The sequence below is a fragment of the Chironomus tepperi genome, unplaced genomic scaffold (genome assembly GCF_022539635.2).
Source record: "Chironomus tepperi strain 1889 unplaced genomic scaffold, CSIRO-AGI_Ctep_v1 contig_48, whole genome shotgun sequence".
NCBI lineage: Eukaryota > Metazoa > Arthropoda > Insecta > Diptera > Chironomidae > Chironomus > Chironomus tepperi.
The window spans coordinates 1,652,471-1,665,263 of NW_027226170.1; the positions used below are offsets into that span (position 1 = coordinate 1,652,471).

The following is a 12,793-nucleotide window of genomic DNA, read 5'->3' on the forward strand; positions in this document are numbered from 1 at the left end:
ACTACAGCAACTACAACCACTATTCGCGGAAATAAGTTCAGTAAGTAACTGAAGGAGGTAGCAACAGAGTTGCAAAACAGACACCTGTCACAGGCAAAAACCGTACAATTTCTTAATAATTTGTATGGTTTTGTAAGGAATACCTGCAACTCATGGTGGCAGTACTATCTTAACGGACAAAATTGCACTTCAGAATTGTTTAAATACTTAATTCTATACCTAATCTTAATTGTCTTTATCAAGGACGTGACATAGATAAAGCACTTGGCTGTAGAAATGCCACTAAAGTTGATGAAGGTCGGAACTGATGAAAATGATATCAACTAAAAAATGTTGAGGACTGCCATAACTGGCAATAAATAATTTTTTATCATTCTTTATGGAACATCTATTAAGTCAATAAAGAGTGTATTACACTGTGAAAGGAAAGATTAAATACTTTTTAATTGAAGGGGTGTAAAGTTCTTGTCATAAAGATACTTCAGCAAAGATTTGTCACAAAAGTCGAGTGGAGTGGAGCCAAAACAAAAGATGATAAAGTCATTCTGTTTAACCGGCTTTTAATCACGAGCATCAAGAGACCTCACGTTATACTATATCATTAATGCTGTTTATTTGATCAACAACAAGTTTATCGGAGATCAAGAATCTTCCGCATGTCTTTTGATCAAAAATTCCCCAAAGATTCTCAAGTGGACTTAAACTCATGTCATGTGTAAAATATTCCAGATATAATCTTTATTGCCTTATCTTTATTGGCGTATGTACAACTCGTTGAGAAAAAAGTCTATTCTTTAATTAAATGGAAGTTCAAGTTTCTCATATCACGTGCTTTATCCTCGTGTCAATTATTTATAGATTAGATTTATTTTACGGTATTTACTCCAATCAATCATTTAACTGATTTTCCCAGAAGCTTATTAAAAAAGAACTTAATTTCAGTATCCTTATCTTAATATAAATGTCAAATTTAAAGCTTTGTAACTGCTTGATTGCTGTTATTATTCGAATCATCATTTGTGTCTGTTTCAAACATTGGTAAGCTGTCAAGTTCTTTTCTACTTGTTGCTTCTATAATAGCTGCTCCATAAGCATCACCCAAAATATTTACACATGCTCTGAATCGGTTCCTACAAAAGAGTTGCTTAGCATTATTAAAGGTCTCATGGGAAAAAAGGAAACATGTGGACTTACACTATCCAATCTATTGCAATAATTAATGAGATATCTTGAGCTGGAATTCCGATTGAGTCTAAGACCATCACTAGTGTGACCAAACCAGCTTGAGGTACGCCAGCTGTGCCAATCGAAGCTGCAGTTGCTGTTATGCTGAAAATAGAGATTATTTTTGTCATATTTGCATCCCAACAGACAACGAACATGCTCATATAACTAAGTGGAATAATAAACATACTCAATCTTAATTTTGTGAGCATGCTACTTGTCTGGTCGGGGTATACATGCTGTTCAATTGCCGTTTTTGAATCCCACCCCTTGTCGCAAAATTGCCATTCTAATAATTTATCAAAAACCTTGGAACTTCTAGTCAGCATTGACCAAAACTGGTATAAGATCTAGAACATCTATTTATAGCTTATTCCAAAAGTCATTCACTAAATTAATCATCAAAATATAAACAAAAGAATTCCCAACAACAATGCATAGCGATAATAAAATAACAGCTTTAAATGCCCAATTAACTCAAGATCATTCAACTCATATTATTACCAATTCTTAAGAATTGTATTTGAATAATATGCAAATGAACTTTTTTCGCACATCCAGAAAAGAGAAAGACAATATTTACCAGACTGCTATGACATTTCCTATAGACAAATCTATCTGTCTTAACTGTGCTATAAAGATCGCAGCAACGGCTTCATAAAGAGCGGTGCCTGTTCAAAATGAGCATCAAATTATTATGTGCTTTTAATAGGACATTAGAGGTCATACATAAATGACGGGGCGGTGGGGTTCAAGTCATGATCAAAGTCACGTCAAGTTAAAGTATGACACCTTTTGACAGAGAAAGTGAATCCTTGATTGATGTCATTTATGTACGAACCCCAACAAAATTCTTACCATTCATATTTATGGTAGCCCCGAGCGGAAGCATGAATCGTGAGACTCGGACATCAATTTTGGCTTTTTCTTCGACGCATTTAAGTGATACAGGCAGTGTAGCTAATGATGATGATGTGCCAAGAGCAGTCAATATTGCTGGTCCCATATATCCAATAAATTTGAGTGGATTCTTTCGAGTAAATGCAAAGTATATGGCAGGTAGAAATATAAATCCATGAATGAAAATTCCAATCGAGACTGTCGCTAGATATAGACCAAGCTTTGAGAACACATCAGCAATATCATCCATTTCCATAAATTTGGCTAAAATAAGGAAGAACACTCCAATGGGTGTCAACCAAATGACTGCCTGAATAATCTTCATCATAACTTGCATAAATTCCAAAATGACTTGAATTAGGTTTGGCACTTGATCTCTAATGGAACTCATCATGATGGCAAACACAATTGAAACGGAAACTACACCCAGCATGTTAGTTCCATCAACATAATTGTATGATATGTGCCAATCTTTGATATCCGCATCAGGCTTGTTTTCTGGTGCTGTTAAAGTTGTTTGGTAAGTTTGTAAAGTAGCTTGTACGACATTCGGGGGAAACACATTTCTGAGTTAGGGATATTTAAAACTACGTTAGTGGTTCTGTCCAATAAGAATATTGAATGCTTTGCCTTGAATATATCGCAACAAAACAAAATCAAGGCGTCAACTTGTAGATAAATATTTATTTTTCTTTTGAGTGTTTACGACTTGATTTGCTTCTTCCCAGAACAACAATACTGACCTAATCAAATCCAATAATGTATCGACGATTGTGCTGGCTTTACGAGCTTTTTCACCTGGATTACTTATATCCTCAATTCCTTTACCACCAGGCTTAATTGTTAGAACTAAAATAATTCCCAAAATTACAGCAATGACGGTCGTAGTTAGGATATAAATAATTGCGCGTACTCCAATTTTTTTACTAAGTGACACATCAAGTGGCGCAATAGCAGCAATCAATGATGATACAATTAATGGTAGAATGAGTGCCCTTATCATCCTTAAAAATATATCACCCAAAAAATTGACGTACATAACGACTCGTGGACTATAACCCCCCTCATGAGACATCCTCATGGATATCCCAACAATTATACTTAAGATTACGCCCAGTACTGTCGTAATTGTAAGCATATGTGTCTTTAACATTTTCACAACTTTTGGACTGAACATTTTTTATTTCTCCGCTTTTTGCTTTTCCTTCCGACTCCTTTAAGACTTTAAACGATACTGACTTGAAAATCACCTGTAAACTTTTTTTAGCAACGCTCTTATCTTCTATGTCAATTCAAAGTAATACTGACTTATACATAATAATCTCTCTCTTATCTTGTTATCATGGGTTGTAAATGACAAAATATTGCCAATGGCAATGCATTTGATAATAATAATACTAGGTTTATTATTTTGAAGAAGTTGATATCTAGAAGGCTTTATTGACATATTGCTAGTTCCAGTAGATACTGTCATAAAATGTGCGATCTCATTGTTTGGGTATGGGTCTGATAATTCGGACAATCGACATTTCTAGGGCACCGCTATGCCACTGGGTTAACGGCAAGTCGCGACATTGTCCTACAGTCATTCGTCCATTCGTAGATCGCAACTTTTGAGTACCCAACAGCTTGGAGGTCAATAATTGAAGCATTTGTATGGCAAATAATTTCCCCAAATATAATTCTTGGAAATAATCAACGTGAATTCTCAATAAAATTTTAAGTGGGAAATACACCTTAAGCGCTTTACCGTACAAGCTTTGAGCACCTTCCCTGATGCCTGAAATTATTTTATTATCTTTAAATTATTAGCATATCATGCCTAATCTTTATCATAAGAGCATGTCAGTATATAATATTTACATTTTTATCAATGCCAATAATATCATAAATACCTAAACGCCTCATGCCTTTGACACATTTTGTTTCAATTCCCATGCTGCATTTCTTACAAAACCGTTACAGCATGAAATTCAAATTTTAAGTCATTCAAATAAATCGTTGGATTAAAATAAATCCTGTTGAATTTAGAGAGGTTTTTAATAATTTTTATGCAGGTTACAGAATATTTCCCTAAAAAATAAAAGACGAGTGTAGACAGCATATGATCTTCCACACGTTGAATTGCACAGTACATAACAATTAGAAAATTACTTATAAGATTGATTGATTGTGGAATTTTATAAAAATTTAATGATTTTAACGGTTATGTAAAATTTAAATACCAAATATTTGGTTTAGAACTCTACAAAATATAACGATCAAAATAAATTCAAATTTTCTAAATTGATAAAACACGCACACATACACATGATTATCATACACAAATACATACAAAGTTAAAAAATAAGAAACATCTGGGAACAGAAAGCAAGGAAAAAGACCACAATTAATCACTAGGTCACCATGAATAATCATAACAAAAGCATCCTAAAGGCAGCACGGAAGTAGATATAGAAGAAAACTAAATAATAATAAAAAAATATTTCGTATTAATTTAAAAGTCTCTTTTCTAAGGTTTATGACTAAGTATTATTCGTTTTTCTGTTGCTAAGCCCAACAAACCAGCATTCCTGAATTGTTTAATTATAGTGTAAATCAGTGCGTACGTGAGAAGTGTGAGAAAAAGTGATAATAACGAAAAATAGAGGAAGAAAGAAGGAAACTTTCACTCGAAAAATTTTGATAAAAATGTTCACGTAATTTTATATCATACAGATCATTTGTTTGTTAATATATTTAATAGTTTGTGAAAGATAGAAACGATACTGATATAGTGAAAAAGTGAAAATGTCTTCCAATCCACAAGATAGCGCACAAGAAGGAAGTACAAATAATTTGTCAGCAGTTATTTCGTCATCCAGTAGTCTTGTTAATAATAACGCAAGTAATAGTCAGGAGAACAATGAAAATGAAATGAATTCGTCGATTGGAAGTAATCGCTCCTTAAACAACATATTCCCATTCCGCATAAATAGAAATATAATATTAAATAACGTAAGTTATTTAAGCAACGTAAGTTCAATGTCATTGAATTCGGTCGCAAATGTGACAAATCGATAAACAGTTTTGCCATTTTTTGCTCTTGAATATGCATCTAATTATATCAATATTTCATTCTTGTTTTTCTTTGCTTTTATTCCTATTGAAGGTTTTTCAAGAAATTAGACCGCTTGTGAATACAACAACATCTAATGCACCATTCGCATCATGGATGAGAAGCTCACTACAGAGTGTCAATACTACGGCTAATAATGAAGAACAACATTCCCAATCAGACAATAACAATCGACAGGAAGTAGCTACAAATGACACGTCTAGTGTAATAATTAATATCGGATCACCATCCACATCATATAACCGACAAAATTCAGCACCAGCAAGAACGAGCACTGAAAGTAATGATTTAGAATCACCAAGTGTTAATCAATCGAGAACATCACTCCAACAAGGCACTGATCCAGCAAACAATAACATTAGTAGTAATAATAATAGTAATAATAGTAATGTTGAAGAGCCAAATGCAGTAGATGGAAATGCTGATAATATAGCACATATACCAGAAGCAAGGGCATTAATCAACACCGTTAGTCGATATTTCCCATATGTCTGCATTTTATTTGCCAAAACATGCTACGATCATTTGGATGGGCTTTTGGACATTTTTGCACTCTTCATCGTTTTTGCACACTCAAATTTTACTCTAAAGCAGGAAATAACAAAACAAGCGCAACGTCGCTTCCTCTATTTAATTCGTGAACTTCTTTACATTATTCTTGTTGTTACAATTATTGCATTCTTGTTGGAAAAGAAGGAGAATAGTATTAGTCTATTTTTCGCACCTCTCAATATACCCCCAGAAGAGAAGCAATTGGCATTAAAAGATTTACTATTTAGCGTTATAATCACCGATCTCATTCTCAAACTATTTACTGTTGCTGTCAAGATTCTCTTCACTATGCTGCCTCGACGTTGTGTTGAATTTAAAAATAGAGTAAGTAAATTTTGCAACTCAGTTCAGTTGTTGCTACTTCTTACGAGATTCGAGATTTTATTTAATTCAATTCAATTTTTATTATTTATTCTTTTTAATAGGGTCGTGTATATTTGCTTATTGAAGCTTTTTCTCAACTCTATCGAGCTTTGGTGCCCATTCAGTTATGGTAATTTTATTTTTTATTATTCTCAATGCTAATGGGGGTCTATCGTATGGAAAGTTTGCATGCTATCGGCTTGAACTTTACAAATGTTATTGCAAAAGGTTGTTGTAAGGTTTTGATGTTTTGTCCTGCATTTGTAAGGTTTATTGTTTGAAAAGATTGCTTACTTATCTTTATCAAAACTTTACAAATGTTTAAGTAAAATGCTGTTGTAAGGTTTTAGTATACTGACATGCATTTGTAAGGTTTTCATTCATTTGAAATTTTACAAAACGTTATTGAATATTGTTCTATCTGAAGCAAATATTTATAAATTGACGACCCCCAGTACAATCACTATTATTAATTAATTAAAACAAACATCATGGATGATGCAAAGCGACTGAGAATGACGAAAACAATATTAATTGGCTATGACTACTGTGATTATTAAGCATTCTTTTGAACTTTTTCGAAAAACTTGTGCGATGATAATGTTTTCGCATTTGAAGGCTTCCATATACAAAACAGAAAGTGATTATCGCAGATAACTCACAAAAAAGCCATTAAACATGACATCACATGTGTACATACATATTTATAATATTGACTTGAATTTCTAAAATCATTTATTTAATTTGTTTACTTAGGTTGACTTTTCTATTAGAAAGCTATAAAGGAACAGAAAAAATAATGGGAGTCATTTTATCAGCAGCATACATTGTAGCCAAAGGATCTGACTTGTTACAGAGAATCAAGTTTTTGAAGCGATCATTTATCAAATTCCTCCAGAAAACGGTAATAAGCATGTTTATGTCTTTGTTCCTTATCATGTGCTCACAATTCTTTGTTTATTAATTTTAGTCGTTTGGAACAACACCGACGAAAGAACAAATTCAAGCTGCAGGTAATAAAACTCGACATTATCGTCACATACAATACTTAAATCGTGAATGTCTTATTTACAGGTGGAACTTGTTCGATATGTCACGACAACTATGTAGATCCGGTTATTCTGAATGAATGTACACACATTTTCTGTGAGCTATGTCTATTAGGCTGGTTAGATCGCTCGAATTCCACGTGCCCATTATGTCGAGCGAATATCGATCAAGATAATCCTGGTTACCGTGATGGATCTACGACATTTTTCATACAATTTTATTGAAAAGAAAACACAAGAATTAATTTATTATTATCAAAGAAATTTATGTGAAAAGCTTATTTTTTTGCTTTTTGTATTTCATTACAAATAAATTTATTTAAACATAATTAAACTAGATTTTTCTTAGTAGGTAATTGTATTATAATCGTAAATAATGAAAGAGATGCCCCACGTGGGTAAAAAAATTAACGGTCAAAAAATATTTGAAAATTTGCGCAAAATTTTTTCAAGTCGTTTTGTTTATAAAAATCAATTTAATTAAATTTTACACGAAATACAATGGCTTTATTCAATTTATCGAGTGTAAGCAGTGCATTACAGGATGTCTCAGATGATACGAAAGGTGTTTCATTCGTTGGACTCGCAAAAAAATGGGAAACAGAAGAAAATGGTAAATAAACGTGTTTCAGTGCCGAATTTCATAAATTAATGCAATAATTTTCAATTAAATACAGTAAAGGAAGTAGTGGAAGCTATTAGAAACTGTCCACATCTCAACTTCTTAAACTTGGAAGGAAATACATTGGGATGTGAGGCAGCAAAACATATTGGAGAGGCATTAAAGAAACATCCAGAATTCAAGCGAGCATTATGGAAAGATTTGTTTACCGGAAGAATGAAAACCGAAATTCCACCAGCATTAATTGACCTTTCTCAAGGCATTATGTTTGCAAATGCTCAATTAACTGTCTTAGATTTGAGTGACAATGCTTTAGGACCAAACGGAATGACTGGATTAGTTGATCTCATTAAAAGCTCATCATGTTATACTTTACAAGAATTGAGATTAATGAATTGTGGATTAGGTATAACAGGCGCAAAGATGCTTGCCAAATCATTAGGAGAATGTTATAAAGGAAGTGTTAGTGCTGGAAAGCCAATGGAACTAAAAGTATTTGCTGCAGGCAGAAATCGTCTTGAGAATGATGGAGCTAAAGCACTTTCAGCTGTTTTTGGTGATATTCAGACACTTGAAGAGATTACTATTCCACAAAATGGTATTTATCATCAAGGAATGGCTGCACTTGCTGAAGCATTAAAGAAAAATCCAAACATGAAAATCATAAATTTCAATGACAATACAATAACAGCAAAAGGAGCTGATTATCTTGCTGAAGCATTTTATGCTATTGAAAATTTAATTGAGCTCAATTTAGGCGATTGTCTTCTTAAAGACGAAGGTGGTCAGACATTAAGTGATGTTCTTGCTGATTGTCATCCAGATCTTGAAGTTGTTAATTTGAGTGGAAATGAAATCGGTCCAGAAGTTGGAATTGCACTTGCCAATTCTATGGGACCAAAAGAAAGTCTGAAAAAATTCCTACTTGATTCAAATCAATTCGGTGATGAAGGTGTCGAACAGATCCAACAGATTATGGAAGATTTTGGCAAATTGGAAGTTTTGAGTATCGAGGATGATGAAGGATTAGCTGAGGATGAAGAGGATGATGATGACGACGATGAAGATGATGATTCAGAGGAAGGAGAAGAGGGTATGTTCTACTTTCATTGACTATTTAGCTATACTGTATATAATGCATTATTTTTTTTTCTCCAATTATTAAGCAGAAGAAGACTGTGAAGAGGAAAATGATGAGGATGAGGAAGTCGTCATTACAGGAGTAACGAATCTCTCACAACTTTCAGAAAGTAAATTTGAGACATCACTAGACAACAGTATTTTACTGAATAGTACAAAGAATGATGAAGATGATCCAGTTGCGGCATTTTGTAACGCAAAAGAACCAAAACTCGAAGATTTCGAAAAGATTACCGATGAAGATAAATTGATGGCCATTAAAGACTTTTTATCAAATGCACCAGAAGATGATTACTTGACACATCTTGTCTTTACTATACTCAAACTTTCGTCAATCGGTGAACAGTCAAAGGATGCACAAGAAATTGCATTAGAGCTGTTCAAAGAGGCTTTTGAATATGCTAAAACCAAAGATCGTGTAAGTAAATTGATTGTTCCTTAAAAATCCATGTTTTAATGGCAATAATGTTTACCTTTACAGCTTAAAAGTGTCCGAAACTTTTTCCTTATACAGCTGGGCTTGCTAAAATCCGAAGAGAAAATTTTCAAACCAAAATATGATGTAAAGCCATGCCGAACAGCACTGGAAAATGCCATAAACAACAACTCGATTCCAGAGGAGGAGAAAATAATATTTGAGTGCTTCTTAAATGCGGCTAAATAAACAAAATAAAAGATTCTTAATTTTTAATTCTTATTTAATTTCATTACTTAATGTTCAATTTGTTGATTCCAATAATTAATTAATCAATAAATACTCACTTTTAAATTTTTTAATTAGTCTGACATCTTTTATTGAACTTTATTGAAATTAATATATATTTTTTCTCAGATTTTTGAGTGTATATTTTTTAAAAACGGAATCAATAAAGTATTCATATATGTTAAATTATGTTTTTTGTTAGGTCCTATTCTAATCTTTTGCGATTTTTTCTGTTCCGTTTCTTGAAAAAATATATATATGATTATTATCTCTATTCTCATTCAACATTTTTTTTAACAATTTTTTTTGCGCATTTTCGTCAAATAAAGGTGATTTTATAGATATTTTATGTTCACTGGCTGATCAAGTGAAACTGTAAAATATTAAAACATTTATAAGATTTTAACGGATTTTTGTAGAATTTTTGAATTATTTGCATTTTTGAATTTTACAAAACCGTTAAATGTTGATTTTTTCAGGAAAAAGTCTACAAATTTTTGAATTTTTCTAAACCGTTACAATTTTTGAATTCATCAAAACCGTTAAAATTTGGATTATCTTCTTCCAAAAATTTCAAATTTTTAAAATTTTTAAAACCGTTTAAAATTTTTGAATTTAAAATCCACTTAAAATCCACTAATTATTGACAAAAATGCACATTAGTCTTCCGTAATTTAGAGATTTATCTCCAGTTTTTATTTCTCATTCTGTTCATTCTCTCTTATTATCATTCAAAATAACTCCTTCAATTTTCAATTTATGCTATTATAAGGAAATATTTGATTGATCACAATGAACTACGTTAGATAAGTTTATTTTCTCGTTCATAATTTCACTTCTGATTGTATTTTTTTTTATTTTGTTATTTAAGATTCTCTCCTTCCAGTTTATTAATACCACATGCTGGATTATTAATCGATTGCAAATATTTTCATCGTTTTTTAATTGAAATTAAATTGATTTTTTATGCAATTTGAAATTCTTTTTTCTTCTTCATCGTAGCAAATTTATTGTCGTATATCAATTTTTTTCATTTATGTGTGCATTCAATCATCATTTTCTTGGGAAGATAGAGTAATATTCATTAAAAATGCATTCGTTAATCATTTTATTTATCTTCCATTATTATTTATTCTAATTAGTCTTCAATGCATTATTTTTACGAAACGAGGAGGTTCCAAAAGTGTCAACTTAAAAATCCGTTAAATTTTAAAATTTCAAATTCTAACAAAAGAAATCATTTGAATGGTTTTATAAAACAATTGTACGGTTCTAAACCATTTGAATTTTAATATTCCGTTAAATTTTATAACCAAAATCAAAACTCAGATTAATTGCGTCTTTGTCGTCTTCAAACTGCGTATTATCATTTAAATGGAAGCGCAAAAGCATCCTCGAATATTGTTGACGCATTTAAATTATACCTATAATAAAAAAAGACGATAAAAAATTCGATCCGGTTGCAAGATTCGATTCGAAGAAAAATCAGGTGTTTATTTAATGAGAAGCTATGGCCAAATCATAAAGTAGTTTGCATTGTGCGATTTTTAGGTAATTCATTAGACTATTAAAATCACAATTTTTGCTCATTTTTAGATGGTTTCATCATAATCGTGCACATTTCTCGACTTTTCTTAGTTTCATAAGTGTTATGAAAGTAGTCGCAGTAGCTGCACGAATTTTAGCATTATTGAAAAGTATGTGTTTCAAATTCGAGAAACACGTGAGTTGGACATGCAACAAGCTCATTAATGGACATTTTTGGAATTCTTGAAAACGCGACGAATTCTAGAAGGTTCAAATTGGCCAACTTTGGTCAGCACGTTGATTTCTAAAGAAGCTTTCGGATATTATTGTTTCCATTTTAACTTTGGATGCACACGTGTAAAAATATTCTACAAAACCGTTATATTTTTGAATTCTACAAAACCGTTAAATTTTGAATTCTACAAAACCGTTAAATTTTGAATACTACAAAAACGTTAAATTTTGAATACTAAAAAGCCGTTAAACATAATTGCAGATATTTAATTAGCAATTCTTTAATTTAGACTTTAAACTCATTAGTTTCTCAAAAAATGCTTCCTGATGCAGAAATCTCGGTTGGAACCTCCACAGTAGTATTAATCTAAACATTTCATAAATATTGTTAAACAGCACAATTAACAGAACAAGTGAACAAAATAAAAATAAAAATACAGGAAATGATTTCATAAAAAAATGAAACAAAAAAATTTTATTCCAATTCTCATAAATTATAATTAAATGAAAAGTTGTACAAACTAAAGTCAAATATTCTCGGCACTTTTTTTCTCAGAAAATTATCAATAGTACATTATTTTATACAAATTCCTTTCTTTAACTCCTTTTAAAGGTTTCAAGAGGCAAACTTAAAATTTAAATCACTGGATATTGCGTTACAAATACAGCACAAATCAGTGACGTATTCGAATCTCGTACAAGCGAGAATATCAAAATTAAATTTTTAACGAACTTTTAAAATTTGAATTTTTAACAAAAATTTTGTAAATTTGAATCTCAAAAAACCGTTAAATTTTTAAATTCTTCAAAAACGCCACTGACACAAGTGATACAGGAAAAGTCAAAGAAAAAAATACATCCTTAATTACGCTAAAAGGGAGAGAACAAAGAGACATGAAACATAAATGTCCTCTTAAAATAGTTTTTTCATCATTTAATATCATTATTAAAACAAGTGATTTTACTTCCACTTATTGAAACTTTGGCCTTTTCTTGTAATTTTCGTATTTTCTTTTAAATTAAAAAATAATAATAGTAATAATCTACAATTATTGTGTACTAAACAGACGAAAGCTAATTAAGTATCCCGAGTCACAGATGTTGACAATTGCCATAAAATGGTTGATACTCGGGCAGCAATCATCACGAATTTTTGTGAGGAGAAATAAAGGAGGAGACAAAAAGTTTAAGATAATGAGAAAAAAAAATTCTGTTAACTTTTCAATCAATCGATTCACATTTTTACATAGAAGTAACTTTTTTTTCTGGCTAAGGACACATATTCCGTCATCATTGATAGTTGTTTATGCATAAAATTGCTTCGATATTTCTGTTTTGTTTTGGGTTTTTCGCAGAGCATT

At 31.5% G+C, this 12,793-nt stretch overlaps 3 protein-coding genes across 3 annotated transcripts; 2 read left to right on the forward strand and 1 right to left on the reverse strand.

Annotated features, from left to right (window-relative positions):
* Nucleotides 1-712: 712 nt before the first annotated feature.
* LOC139099880 (excitatory amino acid transporter 3-like) lies at nucleotides 713-3,368 on the reverse strand. Its single transcript, XM_070652434.1, has 5 exons — nucleotides 2,868-3,368; nucleotides 2,083-2,690; nucleotides 1,808-1,895; nucleotides 1,195-1,329; nucleotides 713-1,130 (listed from the first exon to the last, which is right to left on the reverse strand). The coding sequence occupies exons 1-5, from the start codon at nucleotides 3,299-3,301 to the stop codon at nucleotides 971-973; spliced, it is 1,425 nt and encodes a 474-aa protein (XP_070508535.1). The 5' UTR covers nucleotides 3,302-3,368; the 3' UTR covers nucleotides 713-970.
* Nucleotides 3,369-4,564: 1,196 nt separating this feature from the next.
* On the forward strand, nucleotides 4,565-7,540 carry LOC139099872 (RING finger and transmembrane domain-containing protein 2). Its single transcript, XM_070652422.1, has 6 exons — nucleotides 4,565-5,121; nucleotides 5,276-6,118; nucleotides 6,220-6,287; nucleotides 6,914-7,061; nucleotides 7,128-7,170; nucleotides 7,232-7,540. Exons 1-6 carry the CDS (start codon nucleotides 4,915-4,917, stop codon nucleotides 7,429-7,431), a joined length of 1,509 nt encoding a protein of 502 aa, XP_070508523.1. The 5' UTR covers nucleotides 4,565-4,914; the 3' UTR covers nucleotides 7,432-7,540.
* Nucleotides 7,541-7,644: 104 nt separating this feature from the next.
* On the forward strand, nucleotides 7,645-9,745 carry RanGAP (Ran GTPase activating protein). The gene is made up of 4 exons (XM_070652411.1): nucleotides 7,645-7,819; nucleotides 7,884-8,921; nucleotides 8,998-9,386; nucleotides 9,450-9,745. The coding sequence occupies exons 1-4, from the start codon at nucleotides 7,708-7,710 to the stop codon at nucleotides 9,630-9,632; spliced, it is 1,722 nt and encodes a 573-aa protein (XP_070508512.1). The 5' UTR covers nucleotides 7,645-7,707; the 3' UTR covers nucleotides 9,633-9,745.
* The last annotated feature ends 3,048 nt before the right edge of the window (nucleotides 9,746-12,793 follow it).

Excerpts from the sequence above, each read along its gene's own strand:
- RanGAP (XM_070652411.1), top strand. The coding sequence starts at position 7,708 with ATGGCTTTATTCAATTTATCGAGTGTAAGCAGTGCATTACAGGATGTC. Across the intron at positions 7,820-7,883 it reads ATGGGAAACAGAAGAAAATG|TAAAGGAAGTAGTGGAAGCT; the intron begins GTAAATAAACGT and ends AATTAAATACAG. Across the intron at positions 9,387-9,449 it reads ATGCTAAAACCAAAGATCGT|CTTAAAAGTGTCCGAAACTT; the intron begins GTAAGTAAATTG and ends TTACCTTTACAG.
- LOC139099880 (XM_070652434.1), bottom strand. The coding sequence starts at position 3,301 with ATGTTCAGTCCAAAAGTTGTGAAAATGTTAAAGACACATATGCTTACA. Across the intron at positions 1,330-1,807 it reads GGAAATGTCATAGCAGTCTG|CATAACAGCAACTGCAGCTT; the intron begins GTAAATATTGTC and ends CTCTATTTTCAG. Across the intron at positions 1,131-1,194 it reads ATTGCAATAGATTGGATAGT|GAACCGATTCAGAGCATGTG; the intron begins GTAAGTCCACAT and ends ACTCTTTTGTAG.
- LOC139099872 (XM_070652422.1), top strand. The coding sequence starts at position 4,915 with ATGTCTTCCAATCCACAAGATAGCGCACAAGAAGGAAGTACAAATAAT. Across the intron at positions 5,122-5,275 it reads GAAATATAATATTAAATAAC|GTTTTTCAAGAAATTAGACC; the intron begins GTAAGTTATTTA and ends TTCCTATTGAAG. Across the intron at positions 6,119-6,219 it reads GTGTTGAATTTAAAAATAGA|GGTCGTGTATATTTGCTTAT; the intron begins GTAAGTAAATTT and ends TCTTTTTAATAG.